The sequence below is a fragment of the Aulonocara stuartgranti genome, assembly GCF_965226115.1.
Source record: "Aulonocara stuartgranti genome assembly, chromosome: 3".
NCBI lineage: Eukaryota > Metazoa > Chordata > Actinopteri > Cichliformes > Cichlidae > Aulonocara > Aulonocara stuartgranti.
In genome coordinates this window covers 65,176,865-65,196,389 of record NC_138941.1, presented here as the reverse complement: position 1 = coordinate 65,196,389, position 19,525 = coordinate 65,176,865, and the positions used below count along the sequence as shown (strand labels likewise).

The window sequence follows — 19,525 nt, the reverse complement described above, 5'->3', positions numbered from 1 at the left end:
GTTCTTAGTGAAACTTGTGTGGTCTTCTGGTTATTTGAGTCCCTTTTGCATTCTGGCAATTCTCCTCTGTCGTCTGACATCAACAAGGCATGTTCACGCTAACTGGATATTTTCTTTTTTCCAGACCATTCACTCTTACACATGTAAGATGAAAAGTTAGATGAAGGAACTTTGCAGCTTGTATGTCTAAAAACAGTAAGAGTACAATGAGGCTCATGAAAGAGGTACGGATTAAAGAATTGTTGTTGGAGCTGAAAAAGAAAACACAAAGATCCACATCTATTTATGTTAGAGCGCCCTCTATTTGATGATGGCGTGACATGATACTGGCTTTAAATCAAAGTAACAAAAATCAATTCTCTGTGCTCTGTGGAAATTTGCTATTTTAAAGTACATAATATAAAGTGGAATATCTGAGAAAACAATAATTTATGTGTAATCTGGAAAGGCCTAATATTTAAAGAAAGATGATATTAAATATTAAGGAGTGAAAGCTTGAAATCTGCTGAGTTTAAGGAGGTGCAGGAATGCAGTAATGAATGTGATCTCCACATGAAAACCCTTTAACTGTGAAACTGTTTCATGGTTTTTATTTTTTGCTGAATAATTGTCTCTCTGACTCTGAATATAGTTTCCGGATCATTTTGACACTTATTTCTACACTCTGTACAGAAGGTGTCTGGAGGATTTTCACATGACAAGCTGCTTATTAGAGCACATAAAAGTTGTTGACTACGTATTTAGGTTTCAGGTGACCAATAAAAATAAAGTTCTGGCTCTCTCCATATTCATCTAGTAGCAGTCAGTTTTCGCACCTTTGACACTGACTTAAAGAAAGCATGTTTCTAAAAGAGTTTGTAGTTTTTACAGACATAAACAGAAAGATGCCAAAGATGCAAGGAGCAATGACGTGCAGACATTAAGTAGATAAACCTGTTGATAATCGCCCAAACTTTCACAGCCTGAATCATGAATGAGCTGCAGAAATGCATCAAAGTGTCAACACCAACTAATACCAAGGCGAGATATAATCTCTCCAGCATGTCCTGGGTCTGCCCCGGAGCGTCCTCCTGGTGGGACATGCCACGAACACCAGGAGTCAGGTATACAGGTACACCTGTATACATGTCATCCAAAAATCCACCACACTCACTCTCATTTTCGAGTATGTTTCATGACAAACTCACATTATTTCTTTTGCTTTTTCTCTCTCACACTCACACCTACACAGACACACATAGAAACAAACAGCAAAACTTCATGTTTGTTTGTGTATCCCCCTGTGTTTTGTCTTTCAGTTGCAGTTTGTTGTTCTAGTCTGTTTTGTTACAAATGCAGCAGTTGGAGACCCAGCATGTCTGTTGGTTTCATCCCCCCATGAAATCATTGGGAAATTACACAAATATTGGTGGTTGCCAGCAATATTCCCTCAGCCTCCATCAGATGCATGTACATTTGACAGTCCTAGGTGACTTTCCTCTTGAAGTAGAAGGTTCCCTCTAGAAGGTTCCGCATCTTCCGGGCAAGGACAGAGAGACTCAAGAGAAGCTTCTATCCCCAAGCCATCCGTGCCCTAAACACACACACCCGCCCTCTCACATCATCTATAATTGACTGAGTCAGGACTCTTCCAGACAATGTACATTTCAATTCCTTTAATTTTAAATATGTTTATATTGTCTATCCTGTAAAATAGTCAGATGTCTATTCATATTAATGTACAGAATTCACCTGCTTGCTGCTACTACTGCACATTCACCCAATGTATATACTATATGTGTATATATATATATATATATATATATATATATATATATATTATGTTTTTCCTCTACACCCCCCCCAATTTTTTTGCACATGTCGAGGAGCGTGTCAGGCTACATTTCACTGTGTGTTATACTTGTATAACTATGCATGTGACAAATAAAGAACCTTGAACCTTGAAGTAACTGACAGTAACTAACTTCACAAAAGTTTTAGAAAATATGACCTGTGACTTAGACATTGACATTAAAGTAACTTAGATATATACTTGAAATTTTTCGGTGCAGCTAGAGCATGAATTTCCAAATCCTATCTCATCATTTAGAAACTTGGGTGCTAGCACCACCCACATCTGCCCAGCAGGGTGACGACTATACCTTATCAACCTTTACAGCCAGATGAAAGGTAAAAATGGGGTAAATTGAAGACGTAAATGAGAATTAATAAGGAAATAATGTGATGCTAGATGGTGTTGACATGAAGTCCAAAGTCCAGACTGGACTGCAAAAAGATCATCTCAGATAATTACAAGTGTTTTTATTGTCCTGTTTCATGGAGGCGGTGTACAAAAAGACAACAATTTTTTTTGTCTTATTTATGCACAAACATCTCATGATAAAATAACCATAATAGTTAATAAATCAATGTGGTTGATTTGATATGTATTGAATTAGTCATGTTACAGTTGTGTAATAGTGATAATAGTGTACCTATCGTTTCTAAATCACTTGTGTATGATATAACCGTATTAGCACTTCCACATAAATTTAAACTAGTTCAACATCAAATCTAAAGCTAGTTTGGCATTTAAAACTACTTTCACTTTGAATCTGAAACTTTGACATCAAATCTGAAAACTATTTCAACATGTAGAAGATCATTTTGTTACATACAGCTTTCTTTCTCTTGTATCTAAATTACGTCTAACCCCTTTACCCCAGCATTATTCCTTAACTGAGGCAGTATCCTACTTCCTGCCCCTGTTCTTATTTAACCTGTCTGCTACTTATAGCCTTTTGAACTGTGTCTAACCTTTGTAGGCTGCTGGTTTTCTCCTTGGCAATATGGCAATAAGCATGCAAGGAAGACATTGTGGTAATAGGGTCAGTTTCCTCTCTTCTGGTGAATTCTTTAGTAGAACGCAGACTATCGATATTTTAGAGATATTCACAATTCTTCTCACAAGAATAAACACTTGAGAAAACACTAGCAATGTGACTACCTCTATTTAATGCACACGATTTCCACAATAGACAACAAGTCTGAAACCAACTAAACATCAAATCTGGAAGTAATTTTACATTCAAAATTTATCTGACATAAAATCTCAGTCTAGTTCAAAATAAGATCTGAACCTAGTCTGCCATCAAGCCTGAAACTAGTTCAACATTATCATTATCATGTCCATCTGTAAAAATGTCTCTCTGTAAATGTGGAAACAATAGATTTGTTTTACAAACTAGAGGTAAAAACACAGCATTCCAGTACAACAGGCTACAGAGGAGATACTGGCAGCTGCTGACAAGCCCAACAATCATCACTGGAGTATTTGTTCTCACATCATATGACAGAACAAAACCGTGGATGGAAATTGATGATGCAGTTACATGGTGGGAAAAGCTGTGTTCACGTGGCTAATTAAAGACTCCAGGTACAAGATAAGTAGAAAAATATTTTTTTCAGTCTTGCAGTTACTGACAAGTAAAAAGTTAAATTACTTCAGTAATTGTTCAACTAAATTATTAAGCAGCTATTTTATATGTTTAGATAAAATTTCCAAGGAGAAAAATCACCTGTGGTACTTTAGTGTTTACATGTTATTTATGTTGTGTCATTGGGTATCATGCTGTGTCACTACTATTGTATTATAAAGTTTATAAAGTTGTTTTCAGAAATATAATATACTTTTAAGACTTCATCACCCACCAAATATAGATTGGATTCTGTTTTTTTGCACAGTGTGTTGTCTGTTATCAGAGTTTCAACTCAGTTGAAACCTGGGAGATACCTTGGTGACATGTGTTTCCCGGCTCTTTGCCAAAATAGCCAATGAAACATGAGCCAACCATGCTGTTGCACTTCATATTTTAAAAAAGCTGGTTCAAGTTTTGTTTGGCGGATTGTTTTTAGAATGCAGTCCACGTCCACCAGATCTCCAGACTACAAACTCTTTCTCCACTTTTAAATCACGTCTTAAAACCCATGTTTTAAAAATTGCATACCCCGCTTCATGATTCAGTCATAGTCTATTTTTTTACCTTGGTTAGCTTTTATACTTTCATACTTACGGAAGAGGATTAGGGCCACAGGAAAAAAAAAAAAAGAATTCTGACTTTAATCTCAGAATTCTGACTTTTTTCTCAGAATTCTGACTTTTTTCTCAGAATTCTGACTTTAATCTCAGAATTCTGACTTTATTCTCAGAATTCTGACTTTTTTCTCAGAATTCTGACTTTAATCTCAGAATTCTGACTTTTTTCTCAGAATTCTGACTTTAATCTCAGAATTCTGACTTTTTTCTCAGAATTCTGACTTTATTCTCAGAATTCTGAGATTAAAGTCAGAATTCTGACTTTAATCTCAGAATTCTGAGATTAAAGTCAGAATTCTGACTTTATTCTCAGAATTCTGAGATTAAAGTCAGAATTCTGACTTTAATCTCAGAATTTTGAGGTGGGCACCTGCAGGCTTCCAGCTTCGGTGACAGCGATGTGTCCAGTTTGGCAGGTGGAGAACTAATTCACTAAATATGGTGGATATAAGTGACTTTTTGCGTGGCCGAGGGGTCCCCGAAGATGCTATTTTATTAATGGAAGAGCAGAAGGTGAGTAACAAAAAAGAGAAATAGTTTGGTGTCTCCTATTTTTACAGGAAAACAGTTACGGTACAGTTACGGTTAGCTGTTAGCATGCTTGTTAGCTTATAATGTTATATAGGAATGAACGTGTTTCACAATGTTACAGTATACTAGGTGAATTGACGTTTTAACTGTTGTTGATCGCAGGATCATCCCAGATGGGTTCGTTGCATTTTATTTTATTGTTCTACTATTTCAGAGTTTTTCAAGGCAGTTAAGCGGAGCTGTAAATGGCCTGCATTTGTATAGCGCTTTTCTAGTCCATAGGACCCCAAAGCGCTTTACACTACATTCAGTCATCCACCCATTCACACACACATTCACACACTGGCGATAGCAAGCTACATTGTAGCCACAGCTGCCCTGGGGCGCACTGACAGAGGCGAGGCTGCCGGACACTGGCGCCACCGGGCCCTCTGACCACCACCAGTAGGCAAACACGGGGTTAGTATCTTGCCCAAGGATATTTGGCATGCAACCAGTGTGTTACAGATGCTAGCCGCCTGCCAATATCACTGATATATTTGATGTGTACAAGTAAGTTACACTTAGTACAGCGGAGGAGAGAAGCTGTAATGAATGTTTATGCGGATATTTCACTCAGAAAAATGGGTGGCGTTCATACACAGCCACCGACACAGCCCCGGTTGTTGTTCTGACGGTGGCCGACTGACGATCCCCTCACAACATGTTAGCTAACACAAACTAATGTAGTGCATGTAACTGTGTATACGTTAGTGGTACAGTGTCGGAAGAAATGAGCAAACTGTTTATAATGTCAGAATGACATCATCTTTCTCCTATATATAAAAGTGCTGGCTGAGGAGCGCTGCCGGGTTGAACTTTGACCTCGGAGTGACGTGACGTTTGTTCGCACAACCAATAGAAGTGCAGAAAGTCGCAAATCAGGCATATTGTTCGCATAAACACAAAAATAAATAACGAAATAATCCCGATATTGTGCCAAAGACTGATTTACAATGTTACTTTGTGTTCTATGTGTAATACCTTTGCTTAAATGACTAAATGGACTGTGTATTTATGACTCTGCGTTATAGTCTTACATACATAAGTAACATTCATATGTACAGATAAAAATGTACAGAGCTATGTACACAAGCGTGTACACAAAAGTCTACTGCTGATCGAGCTGCTCAGTGGTCGTACAGTCTCATGCAGAGAGCGTGGAGGTGTTGTCCATGGTGGATGTTAGCTTAGACAACATCCTCTCCTCCCCAGTCTGCTCAGTGGACTTTAGCAGACCGCTAAAGCTGGCCCTCCCGACCAGTTTGTTAAGTTTCCCCCTGTCCCTCTCTGCCATTCCACCACTCCAGCAGACCACAACATAAAAGACAGCAGACGCCACCACAGTGTCGTAGAACATCCTTAGAAGACGTACTACCTACATCATAACCAATCAAGTCCCGCTTTTTTTTAAATACAGAAGAGGATTTATTATTTACTGAAAGGCTATGCCTTAGTTTGCTTCTTTCATTATTGTGTTTCGCCCTGCATAAAATAGATAGCTTTTCTGATAACTACAGTCAATACTCTCCTACTGGCATTAGCGGTGACCTAAGAGGCTTAACTGTAATATTGCTTTGCAGTGTAAATGTTGCAGAAAATGACTGTCTTTTCTTTCTTCCTGTGTGCAGATTGACTGTGACGTCATAGCGCTGATGGATGACGCAACTTTGGCAAACTACATTCCCTCGTACGGAGACCGAATTGCCGTCTTCATTTTCTGCAAAAGCAAGCAACCACTGTCAAAAAGAAAACTAGGACTTCTGCAAAAAGTTCACCTCTCAAAGTGAGAGAAACAGTGGCTGACATGTCAGATTTGGATGACTTAATAAGACTGTATTTCAGACTTTCTTTCAGTAACAAAGAAATACTTTCAATTTTAGCACATAGTCATCAGACAATTATAAGTGTTCGAACTCTAAAGAGAATTTGTAAAAGACTTGGGCATTTTAGAAGGAAGAATCAATCAAACTTGGAGGAAGTGCTAGCCTTTGTCCAACAAGAGATCATGACAAATGGACAGATGCAAGGTTATCGTTGGCTACATCTACGTGCAATTCAACATGGATTTGTGGTGTCACAAGATACTGTAAGATGCATAATCAAATTGCTTGACCCTCAAGGTGTGGAACTGAGACGAGCTCGACGGTTGAGAAGACGACAGTACAGCTGCAGAGGGCCAAATGCTCTCTGGCACATGGATGGCTATGACAAGTTGAAACCATATGGTATTGCTATCAGTGGCTGCATAGATGGTTTTAGCCGCTATGTTTTATGGATGGAGGCTTATACTACAAACAGTGACCCTAAATTGATTGCAAGTTATTTTCTGAAAACAGTTTCATGCATCAGCGGATGTCCAGAAAGGTTACGTGCTGACCGAGGTACCGAAAATGGTTGTGTCGAACAAATGCAGATGTTTTTACGGAGAAACCACACAGACAGTTTTGCAGGTGAGAAAAGTTTCCTTTACGGAAGAAGTACGGCCAACCAACGTATAGAAGGATGGTGGGCTACCCTACGCAAACAGAGTGCACAATTTTGGATGAACTTATTTCAAACTTTTCAGGATGATGGCCACTTCACAGGGGATTTTTTGGACAAAAGTCTTATCCAGTTCTGCTTTCTCAATCTTATTCAGGTAAAAGCATGTGCTCATGCTATGTAATGTCTTAGCTGCATAAATAGAAAATATAAATATGGTTAGAACATTTTTTTTCTTTAAATTAAATATGAATTTTATTTCCATTTTAATATGTCTTGATGCATGCTCAATCAGCCAGGTAAGGAATGTTTTTTGACAGAACATTTCTCACACTGAAAACGCTACATCCAGATGAACAGAATCAACTTTTTGGGATTCCATTTTAATACTTTGATGGAATTGTATTCATGTTATCAGTGGAAGTAACTGCACCTTTCTCAGCGCAGGTGCATGGAGCATTTTTTTTTTTTTTATTGCCACATGGTTTAAATTACTATGGAGTCTGTTACCTAGTGGTCCTTTGGGCACGGTTTCAGAAAGCAATCCTATCATTTGGTTAATTCTCTATTGAAAATTTATTGTAGAATCATTGCACACTGAGTATAAAGTGTTGGGCTATCTATTCAACAGCAGAATCATGCAGCACCATTCTGTGTCCATGTGCTGTTTAGTGAAAGTGCTCTTTTGTTGTTGCTGCTTGGTTTTACATTAATTAGAGGTCAGTTTCTATGTCTGTTGATTAATGAGTTAATAAGCCTCAACTTTGGCTAAATCTACTGGTACATGGTCTGTTTCATATACCGGTACTTATATTGTGTTGTTTTTCATGTAGGATGAACTTGATGAAGTTGTGAACACATGGAACTCGCACAAAATCCGGCCAAGTGGTAGTGCAGCATCGGGTCGACCAGTAGTAATGTACTCATTTCCAGAGCTGCACAGTGCTGAGGATAGACTGAAGCCTATTTCTATGGAGGATATCACTTTGTGTATGGAAGAGTGTAGCCCAAAAGGTCAACACCCCTGTGATGAAACAGTCTTTGAACTGTGTTGTCTGCTTATGGTAGAAAATGAATGGGATGCCCCAGGAGATCCACTTGGTGCTGCGGATCTGTACATTAGGTTAAGAGAAGAAATACTGCAAAGTATTTAAGGAACTTCAGTGTGTAAATGTACAAATAAATACAAAATATTTCTCTTTATCTTGATAACGTGATTTGATAGTAGGTGCCATGTCTTACAGGTACCTTTTATGCAGGTATTTCTGCACTGCATTAAATGAAAAATGTATTTCTACATTCACACTACCATTAAACAGAAATGTTTATATATTACTTGAAAAAGCTGAATATTGTGATATTATCAATCAGTTATGAAACACATGTCAATCCTTTTAAAAGGCCATACATTAAACTGCATTTACAAATGTTATATTTTTGATTGAATCATAAGTGGTGTAAACCTGCCTACCAGTAAATTGCAATATAAATTTCTGTGTTTTGTTGCCAGACATGTGCATAGTATATAAAATATAAACTGACCAGCTCCCTGCTTATTGTTTTCTGTATCAACCTTTACTCTTAATATTCATGGCTGGAAACCCAGGCACCAGCATATGATATGCTAAGTGCCCGGGTTATCTGTGGTATGTTTCAGCAAACCATAGTAGCATTAACAATTCTAGGTCTTGACAACAGCATGTTTCTATAAACGTATCATTGTTAATATTTAAAGTCGTTATGCCTTTTGGGGAGCTTTTAGTGCAATTATATTAAAGCAAAGCTATTATAATCATTTACCCATATGAAGATCCATCACTTAATTATTAATGTATTTCACTTCTGTTAGTTGTAAGATATTTTAGCTGGTTTTTCATGTAAAATGACCACGAATCATTGCTATACTGATTCAGTGTTAGCTGTTGTATACAAGGCTCCTTCATGATATGAATCCTAAAATTATAAGAAACATACCAAAAATATTTTGACTTTTATTTGTAGTATCCCAGCAACAATGCAACAAAACAGTTCCTGCAAGTGGAACCAAGTTATTGTCCCATTAAGTGCAACATGTTTTACATTTATATTTGTGTATCTTTATGAAATATTTGAAATTAAAAATAAATGGTATTCTTCCATGTTACTGAGCTCATGTGTGGCAGTCTCTTGAATTCTGGCATGTTCAAATAGATATGGAGTTTGATGAACATATTCAAAACAACAATACAAATGTACGGTGTACAGTAACATTTTATTGGAAAAAGTTTACAAGAAACCTGTTCTTTCCAATGCCAATAACATGGCTAAAACTCATAACCGTATAAGCTGCCCTGTAACAAGAATGACTCAACTTTTAAAACAAACTTATAGATCTCATATAGTCTTGTTATGCATCAGTATACATCAGTGACTTACTGTAAAGACCATGAACACTGGCTATTGTGGTATCACATATTCCTTCAGTGTCATCTATGGTATAGAAATAAAAACAAGTGTGAATGACTGAGAACATACATGCATACAAATAAAAATGCATAATTTCTGGCAGTAACAAGACATTTTTTCAGGTGTTAAGATTAATACTATATCTGAGAACATGACAATTTGGCATTACAAAAGGATGCCTGAATAATCACAGTACTTGACCACTGCACTGAAGTGTACAGTGTTTATTTATGATCTCAGTAATCAATAACCATCTTCAAAACAGACTGAATCCTTTAAGCAGCTTGAATCAATTTGATGGATGAATAACAGGTATGCTTAGAAACAATATGACATTAAGAAAATACTGGAATTTAAAAAAATATTTTCACCAACTTTATATGGAACCTTTGTAATCAACAACAAATGCCAAACTTTGATACCTTAACCTACCTTAACTAAAAATTGCATATACTGTAAAGCAAAATGTTTTCAGACATGACAAATGCTAAAGTATAAAATTGTACTTATTCCTTTTACAATACAGTGTTGCATAACAGCATTACTTTTGCGTTATAACTATGTTCAGTTTTAGCCCTGACCTAATAAGAAAATACCATCTGAATGAATTAGTCTTTCTACTAATTACTTACAAAAGTATTTGACTGTGCTGAGCTCTCACACCACACATGGTGCATTAAAGAACGTTTAAGAGCAGTTTAATTATAGTTTATAGATCTTAAGTAATCTTTCTTCATGCTTTTGCTGAAGGTTTCTGTCTTACAGCTGGAAAGCTTGGATTTGGTGAAGACAGCTCTGGATATGGTAGTAAACAGTGTACCTGTTCGTTTTGTTTTGTGACTGTATTATGTAAAACTCAAAATGATAAAAGAAAATGAAATATTAGCCAAAACTAGACTTCTAACAGAGATGAGAAACTTCTCTCTAATTAAAAAAAGTATACTGTATAAGTTCAAAATACATAAAAATACATATTCCTAACATCTCTTTACAGTTATGCTCTAGTGTGCATGAGCAGTTCAAATGTAGCGCATTGCTGTGAGAGTCTAAACAATGTCCATCACCCAGACATTACTTTCAAGAACTGCATTAAATTCAGAACGAAAATCTGGGAAGTTTTCATAGCTGTTAGCTAGCTGCAGAACATTCCCACACGTGCGTCCGACTGGTCTTCTTGTAAACTCTGTCATATCTTGAAATTCCACATAAATACTGTTTGTTACTATAAGGTCAGATCCGGTGCAGAAACGCATAAATTTCTGAAGTTTAATGTTATCCAGCTCTCTGATGAATCTTTTGAGATGATTTTTCACTTCTTTTTGTTGTGGAGTCAAATCCACAGCAAATTTCAGCAGCTGGCACACTTTTTTTGAAGTTGGTTGCAGTTCAGAGAATAACTTGGTCAGTCCCTCCGGACTGAGGGAGATATGGGGGTCGATGATCTCCCGCCAGCAGTCAATAACAAACATTGGTTTTTGGACAAGCTCTTTGTGTGCTATTTCATCAAGGATTGTAGGTAGAGTCTCAGCAGTGATTCTTTTTCTACAGCCATAACTGTCAAGAATTTCCACAAGATCATCCAAGTCAACTGCAGAGAAATCTTTTACTGCTTCCATCAAAACATCACATTCTTGGCTGCTGACAAACTGTAGAAAGTGTGCTTTAAGATCACTGTAAACACCACTGAAAAGCACTTGTTCCATAAAAGGGATTGCAAGTTTATTTGGAAAATACTGACATTCTTGGTAACCTTTCAGGAGTATTCGCCCAACTGCCTTCCATTTTTCAGCAGGAAAATCATGGCGAATGAATGGCACTTTAATGGTTGCACCTAGGGTGCATCGCTCATAAAATTCATGCCAGAAGCATGTGAGTACATCTCTTAGTATTCCTGATCCAGTGCCTGGTTCTTCTGTGTTGTCTGGAAGTATGCGCTTCACATTCAGTGTTTTGGTCAAAATCTCCTCATCAGAGAAAGCAGTAATCATGTCATGTAAAGTGTCAGTATGACGTATGGTGATTGTTATTATGTTCTCTGAATTAGGTGGACTGAGGGGTACAAGAAAACCCTCATAGACTAATGTGTCTTCTGTATCTTCTTCAGCATCAAAAATTGGACCAAAAGTAATTTCTGGATCATCTAAAATTTCTGAACCAGCGATGACTTCATCAAAATTACCCCTGACTTCCCCCACTTGCAATGGATTAATATCACTGCCACTGCTTTCTGAGACAAACACCACTTCAGATGTCTCGCTGGCATCTTCTTCAGGATCTTTTGGTTTTGTTGCAATGTAGAAGCGTAACATTGTCAGTCTCGCTGCCTCATACATATTGCCAATAGACTGGCAGGTATCATCAGTAAGGTGGTTCTGTTTAAAGTCCCAAACCTCAAACTCAAAATCTGTTTCACATCCCTTAGGAGATATGCCATTAGGAAAAAAAAGTTTCTTTCCTTCCTGAAGAATATCTTTTAATCCAGCATCAGTGGCCATTTGAATTTTTCTAGTGCCACCTCCCTGCTTCGCTCTCACCTGTTTGGCTATTTTTCCATCACAATGTATCCATCCTATCTCAACATTGCGTGTTGCTTTTTGCTTCTTTGTCTGTCTTATTCCTGCATCTGTATGTGAAGTGTTCTCCTTTGGACTTTCTTTTCTGGTTTTCATTTTCTCACGAAGTTTTTGCAGAAGTCCTAGTTTTCTTTTTGACAGTGGTTGCTTGCTTTTGCAGAAATTGAAGACGGCAATTCGGTCTCCGTACGAGGGAATGTAGTTTGCCAAAGTTGCGTCATCCATCAGCGCTATGACGTCACAGTCAATCTGCACACAGGAAGAAAGAAAAGACAGTCATTTTCTGCAACATTTACACTGCAAAGCAATATTACAGTTAAGCCTCTTAGGTCACCGCTAATGCCAGTAGGAGAGTATTGACTGTAGTTATCAGAAAAGCTATCTATTTTATGCAGGGCGAAACACAATAATGAAAGAAGCAAACTAAGGCATAGCCTTTCAGTAAATAATAAATCCTCTGGTTATGATGTAGGTAGTACGTCTTCTAAGGATGTTCTACGACACTGTGGTGGCGTCTGCTGTCTTTTATGTTGTGGTCTGCTGGAGTGGTGGAATGGCAGAGAGGGACAGGGGGAAACTTAACAAACTGGTCGGGAGGGCCAGCTTTAGCGGTCTGCTAAAGTCCACTGAGCAGACTGGGGAGGAGAGGATGTTGTCTAAGCTAACATCCACCATGGACAACACCTCCACGCTCTCTGCATGAGACTGTACAACCACTGAGCAGCTCGATCAGCAGTAGACTTTTGTGTACACGCTTGTGTACATAGCTCTGTACATTTTTATCTGTACATATGAATGTTACTTATGTATGTAAGACTATAACGCAGAGTCATAAATACACAGTCCATTTAGTCATTTAAGCAAAGGTATTACACATAGAACACAAAGTAACATTGTAAATCAGTCTTTGGCACAATATCGGGATTATTTCGTTATTTATTTTTGTGTTTATGCGAACAATATGCCTGATTTGCGACTTTCTGCACTTCTATTGGTTGTGCGAACAAACGTCACGTCACTCCGAGGTCAAAGTTCAACCCGGCAGCGCTCCTCAGCCAGCACTTTTATATATAGGAGAAAGATGATGTCATTCTGACATTATAAACAGTTTGCTCATTTCTTCCTACACTGTACCACTAACGTATACACAGTTACATGCACTACATTAGTTTGTGTTAGCTAACATGTTGTGAGGGGATCGTCAGTCGGCCACCGTCAGAACAACAACCGGGGCTGTGTCGGTGGCTGTGTATGAACGCCACCCATTTTTCTGAGTGAAATATCCGCATAAACATTCATTACAGCTTCTCTCCTCCGCTGTACTAAGTGTAACTTACTTGTACACATCAAATATATCAGTGATATTGGCAGGCGGCTAGCATCTGTAACACAGCTCCGCTTAACTGCCTTGAAAAACTCTGAAATAGTAGAACAATAAAATAAAATGCAACGAACCCATCTGGGATGATCCTGCGATCAACAACAGTTAAAACGTCAATTCACCTAGTATACTGTAACATTGTGAAACACGTTCATTCCTATATAACATTATAAGCTAACAAGCATGCTAACAGCTAACCGTAACTGTACCGTAACTGTTTTCCTGTAAAAATAGGAGACACCAAACTATTTCTCTTTTTTGTTACTCACCTTCTGCTCTTCCATTAATAAAATAGCATCTTCGGGGACCCCTCGGCCACGCAAAAAGTCACTTATATCCACCATATTTAGTGAATTAGTTCTCCACCTGCCAAACTGGACACATCGCTGTCACCGAAGCTGGAAGCCTGCAGGTGCCCACCTCAAAATTCTGAGATTAAAGTCAGAATTCTGACTTTAATCTCAGAATTCTGAGAATAAAGTCAGAATTCTGAGATTAAAGTCAGAATTCTGACTTTATTCTCAGAATTCTGAGATTAAAGTCAGAATTCTGAGAAAAAAGTCAGAATTCTGAGATTAAAGTCAGAATTCTGAGAAAAAAGTCAGAATTCTGAGATTAAAGTCAGAATTCTGAGAAAAAAGTCAGAATTCTGAGAATAAAGTCAGAATTCTGAGATTAAAGTCAGAATTCTGACTTTATTCTCAGAATTCTGAGATTAAAGTCAGAATTCTGAGAAAAAAGTCAGAATTCTGAGAATAAAGTCAGAATTCTGAGATTAAAGTCAGAATTCTGAGAAAAAAGTCAGAATTCTGAGAAAAAAGTCAGAATTCTGAGAATAAAGTCAGAATTCTGAGATTAAAGTCAGAATTCTGACTTTATTCTCAGAATTCTGAGATTAAAGTCAGAATTCTGAGAAAAAAGTCAGAATTCTGAGATTAAAGTCAGAATTCTGAGAAAAAAGTCAGAATTCTGAGAATAAAGTCAGAATTCTGAGATTAAAGTCAGAATTCTGACTTTATTCTCAGAATTCTGAGATTAAAGTCAGAATTCTGAGAAAAAAGTCAGAATTCTGAGATTAAAGTCAGAATTCTGAGAAAAAAGTCAGAATTCTGAGAATAAAGTCAGAATTCTGAGATTAAAGTCAGAATTCTGACTTTATTCTCAGAATTCTGAGATTAAAGTCAGAATTCTGAGAAAAAAGTCAGAATTCTGAGAATAAAGTCAGAATTCTGAGATTAAAGTCAGAATTCTTTTTTTTTTTTTTCCTGTGGCCCTAATCCTCTTCCGTACATACTTGTTTTTTTTTTTTTTTTTTCTTACATGTTTTTATTTTGTTCTACTAATTTAAGGTGACCTTCAGTGTCTTTAAAGGCACCTATAAATACAATTTATTATTATTATTATTAGTCACTGCTGAGCCAGTTTGTCCAGGATACAGAGACATGGAAATCCACACATTTCTCGTATGTCATAGAAAATACCAACAGGCTCACACATTTATAACAGCAGCAGACCTGGACAACATGGAAATGTCTCCTGTAACTGCGTCACTCTGCTCGACTTTGCTGTTTGTCGGCGCCTTCACATTTGTCTCTGCAGGTGAGATTTATAAACCAAAGCATGTTCTTATAAAGAAAAATAAACAGTATCGGCCTCGTTTACACATTACTTCCCAAATAATTCTTTTCATATTTCATATTAAGTTTGTTTATGTCTGTGAAGGCATCATGAGGTCTGGTGGCATCTGTGTGGATGTAAGTGCTTGGTCAAGGGCAGCTTTTACCACAGAGACAAAGATGTCTGCGTCAGTGTGATGTGTTGTAGTTTCATGGGTCAGTATACACCTACAAAGCTTTTTCTTCATGTTTTACAGTATCAATTTAACCTATGCAGTTGCATGTCAAACAACAAGTGTATTTTTTGTAGATATTGTCATAGAAAGCTCTGCAACACTTAGAGTCCCAGAGAGCAGCCATTTGGCTTTCTACCTTTAAAACCCGCCTTCCAGCCAAATGGCTGGCAGGCTTTTAGCTAGGCTTTAGCTTCAGCCAAGTGGAAGCTAAATTGGCTAGTCATTCATATGTAAATTAGGTCGTTACCTGAGAAGTGGGGGAGTGGGGGTGTGTGAATGATTGCTGATTTCTAACTGCCAACTGCCTCTTTGTTTGTGTGTGGGGGTGGGGGAGCTGCTAAAAGCTGTGAACTTCCTTTTGTGTTCGTCTTGATGCATTCTCAATCATCCAGGGAAATAAATCTCCAAAAGTCATCAACTTGGAGTGTTTCAGTTTGCCATCTTAGGGAGAAATCAACACACATGGGTGTATTTCCTTTGTTGCTGAGATTTATTGATAAAAACAGTACAAAAAAACCCCAACCATTTGTACACATATTTACAAATAATAATAAAAAGTGAGTATTTAGTATTTAGTATTTATTTATTTATTGTCATTGTCAAGAACAATGAAATTGCGTTTGGGGCTTCCATACAACCCAAAAAAAAAGAAGAAAATAATAAATACCCCTTAAAACCCAAGTGTGCATATTTAACCCAGTGTGACTCCAATGCAATAAGACAATCCTTAGCAATAATGTTCGTAGAAATTCAGACAAAGACCTGAGAAACATGACAAAATACAACAATGCAACCCATTCAATATTATTGTACTGTGAGATATGATATCAGATATGATAGTTATCTATTTAAGAAAGAGGGGGGGGGGGGGGGGGCAGGAGGGGGAAGAGAATAAAGATATGATGCACCAATGCAGACCAGTTCATTGCTATTAAGAAGTTGGATATGGTTATTGTCCGTGAGAGGGGGGCAGAGAGTTCAGGAGCCTCACAGCCTGTGGATACAGGCTGTTGGCCAGTCTGGATGTTCTGGCCTGTATAGACCTGTACCTTCTCCCTGAGGGCAGCAGATGGAAAAGGTGGCGCGCAGGGTGATGTTGGTCCCGCAGGATACTGTGCACCCTCCTCAGACAGCGAGTGGGGAAGATATTACTGATCTCTGGCAGACTTGTTCCAATAATTCTGCCAGCTTCTTTCACCACCCGCTGGAGTGCTTGCTGATCGGCCTTGGTGCAGCTGGGGAACCACACTAGAAATCCATACGTCAGAACGCTGCTGATGGCACAGTTGTAGAAGTTCAACATCAGAGATCTGGGAATGTGTGCGCTCCGCAGTCTCCTCAGGTAGTAGAGGCGCTGTTGGGCCTTCCGTACAACTGAGGTGATATGGTTGCCCCAGGACAGGTCCTCGGTCACAGTTACCCCCAAGAATTTAAAACTGCTCACCCTCTCCACCGCCTCACTGCCAATAAAGAGAGGCAGATGGTTGTTATGACCCCTCTTCCGGAAATCTACAATGATCTCCTTGGTCTTTTTGGTGTTTAAGACCAAGTTATTGTCGTGGCACCATGACTCTAGTTGTTGCACCTCTGTCCTATAGTTTGTCTCATCATTGTTGGATATAAATCCGAGCACTGTAGTGTCATCTGCAAACTTAACAATGAGATTGGACGCGCAGGAGGAAATACAGTCATGGGTGAAGAGAGTGTATAGCAGAGGGCTCAGAACACACCCCTGAGGGGCACCGGTGTTGACCACAAGGGTGGAAGAGGTGTTCTTACCCACTCTGACACTCTGTCTACGGTTAGTGAGGAAGTCCACAATCCAGTTGCACAGAGAGGAGTTAAGTCCCAGTTGGTGGAGTTTGGGACGGAGTTTGTATGGCCGGATGGTATTAAAAGCCGAGCTGTAGTCTACAAAGAGGAGCCGTGCATAGGTGTTCCTGTGTTCCAAGTGCTTCAGTAATGTGTGCAGCACTGTGGCGATCGCATCCTCGGTTGACCGGTTCTCCCTGTATGCAAACTGGTGCGAGTCCAGGGATGGTGGAAAAGCAGCTCTGATGTGTTTAATGACCAGTCTCTCCAGGCATTTGGCGGGAATGGGGGTGAGTGCCACAGGTCTGAAATCGTTCAGACATGTGACATTTGACTGTTTTGGGATGGGAACGATGGTTGCTGCTTTGAAACAGGATGGTACCAGTGAACAGGACAACGAGGTGTTATATATAGAGGTGAAGACGTCCGCCAGGTCCGCAGCACAGTCTTTTAGCACCCGGCCCAGCACTCCATCCGGCCCGGCCGCCTTCCTGGTGTTAATGCTCCGGAACACACGCCTCAGCTCATGAGTGCTCAGGACCGGAGCAGGGTCGGTTGAGGGGAGAGGGGACAGGACAGGGTCGGTGTTCTCCCTGTCAAAACGGGCATAAAAGAGATTTAGATCCTCAGCCAGAGTAGAACTGTCGGCTGAGGGTGATGGTGTTCTTCTTTTGTAGTCCGTGATAGCCCTGATGCCCTCCCAGACCTGCCTTGGGTTTGTGTTGTTCTCAAACCTGGCCTCGATACGCCTCCTGTGCTGCTGCTTGGCAGTCTTGATGCCTCTTCTCAGGTTGGCCCTGGCAGCACTGTATGCCTCCTGGTCCCCGGATTTGAAAGCGTTGTTCCTTGTTCGAATAAGTTGTTGAACTCCGTGTGTCATCCAGGGTGGATTATTAGGGAACACACGGAATCGTTTCCAAGTTGTTACATTGTCCACACAGAAACAGATGTAGTCCAAGACAGTGGAGGTGTAACTGTCCAATGCGACACGATTGTCAGTGTCCTGCACCTTGAATACATCCCAGTCTGTGCAGTGGAAACAGTCCTGAAGCATCGGAATAGCATCCTGCGGCCATGTTCTCACGGTTTTGGTTGTAATCCCAGTGCTCTTGATCTTTTGTGTGTATATTGGGTGTAGCAGAAGGGAGAGATGGTCTGACAGACCCAGGTGGGGATAAGCCTGGGCTCTGTACGCATTCGCCATGTTGGTGTACACCTGGTCCAACGTTCTATCTCCTCTGGTAGCACACTTCACATTACGGTGGAAATTGTGAAGTACAGATTTCAGGTCCGCGTGGTTAAAATCCCCAGCCGCAATAAAGACACTGTCCGGGTGTGCTACCAGGCTGTTATTGATGCTGCTGCTCAATTGTGCTAACGCTAGCTTAGCATTAGCATCTGGTGGAATGTAAACAGCGCAGATGTAAACGGCAGAAAATTCCCGAGGGAGATAGAATGGACGGCACTTTAACACCAACAGTTCTACCTCTGTACTGCACAGTTTTTCCGTTACCGTGACGTTCGTGCACCAAAGGTTGTTAATATAGATGCACAGCCCCCCGCCAGTCTTCTTACCCGAGTCCGCAGACCTGTCGGCTCGATAGGCGGTGCGGCCTGCTAGATCGATAGCCGCATCGGGAATGGCGCTGTCCAGCCAGGTTTCAGTGAAAATCATGCACGAACAGTTATTAAAAGTCCGTCGAGTGGCGATCTGCAGTCGTATTTCATCCAGTTTGTAACGGATTGAACGGGCGTTGGAGAGGAATATGATCGGGAGTGGTGGTTTAAACGGACTAGTCTTTAGCCGTGCCCACAGGCCTCCCCGCTTGCCTCTCTTCTGCCTCCGCTCGCAACGTCTCCTCCTGCGGCTTGCTGTTGCGGGTAGCCCCGGGGGTTGCTTAACGATCTCCGGGGGGATGAGATACTCGGATGTTAGTTGAAGATCTCCACGGCTTAGTTGTAGTAGATCATCTCTGTTGTATTGAAGTAACCCCAGACTGTGTGAAATAATACACAGTACCACCAAAAGTGCAAAAGTGTAGGAGCTCCGGGCCGCTGCGTCTGTGCGCGCCGCCATCTTGGCAGTATTTGAGTGAGTACATACAGAGGTAGAGGTACACTACATGTACATATTAACATACAGTTCAAAGACATGCATTAAGGTGCACACTTGGGCATCTTTTATTTAACATGGTTATACCATTGTGGATTTTTGCTAGTTAAATATGCTCAAGAGTCAGTCATATGTTTGACATCGAGCTGAAAACTTGAAAAGATACATATATTTCAAAACAGTAACATTGCATATCTAGAGAAAATGTTTTTGGATAACA

At 39.6% G+C, this 19,525-nt stretch overlaps 2 protein-coding genes and 1 long non-coding RNA gene across 3 annotated transcripts; 1 reads left to right on the top strand and 2 right to left on the bottom strand.

Annotated features, from left to right (window-relative positions):
- Nucleotides 1-4,361: 4,361 nt before the first annotated feature.
- Nucleotides 4,362-9,330, top strand: LOC309696299. The gene is made up of 3 exons (XR_014273413.1): nt 4,362-4,588; nt 6,277-7,286; nt 7,963-9,330. It is a non-coding gene; the product is annotated as an uncharacterized lncRNA (long non-coding RNA).
- Nucleotides 9,331-9,376: 46 nt separating this feature from the next.
- LOC309693670 (uncharacterized protein) lies at nt 9,377-14,019 on the bottom strand. The gene is made up of 2 exons (XM_082513122.1): nt 13,798-14,019; nt 9,377-12,396 (listed from the first exon to the last, which is right to left on the bottom strand). Exons 1-2 carry the CDS (start codon nt 13,870-13,872, stop codon nt 10,621-10,623), a joined length of 1,851 nt encoding a protein of 616 aa, XP_082369248.1. The 5' UTR covers nt 13,873-14,019; the 3' UTR covers nt 9,377-10,620.
- LOC309703181 (uncharacterized protein) lies at nt 13,883-19,269 on the bottom strand (the record flags this gene model as incomplete). The annotated part of the gene is made up of 3 exons (XM_082527889.1): nt 13,883-13,957; nt 17,662-17,781; nt 17,899-19,269. 3 exons carry the CDS (start codon nt 19,267-19,269, stop codon nt 13,883-13,885), a joined length of 1,566 nt encoding a protein of 521 aa, XP_082384015.1.
- Nucleotides 19,270-19,525: the final 256 nt, after the last annotated feature.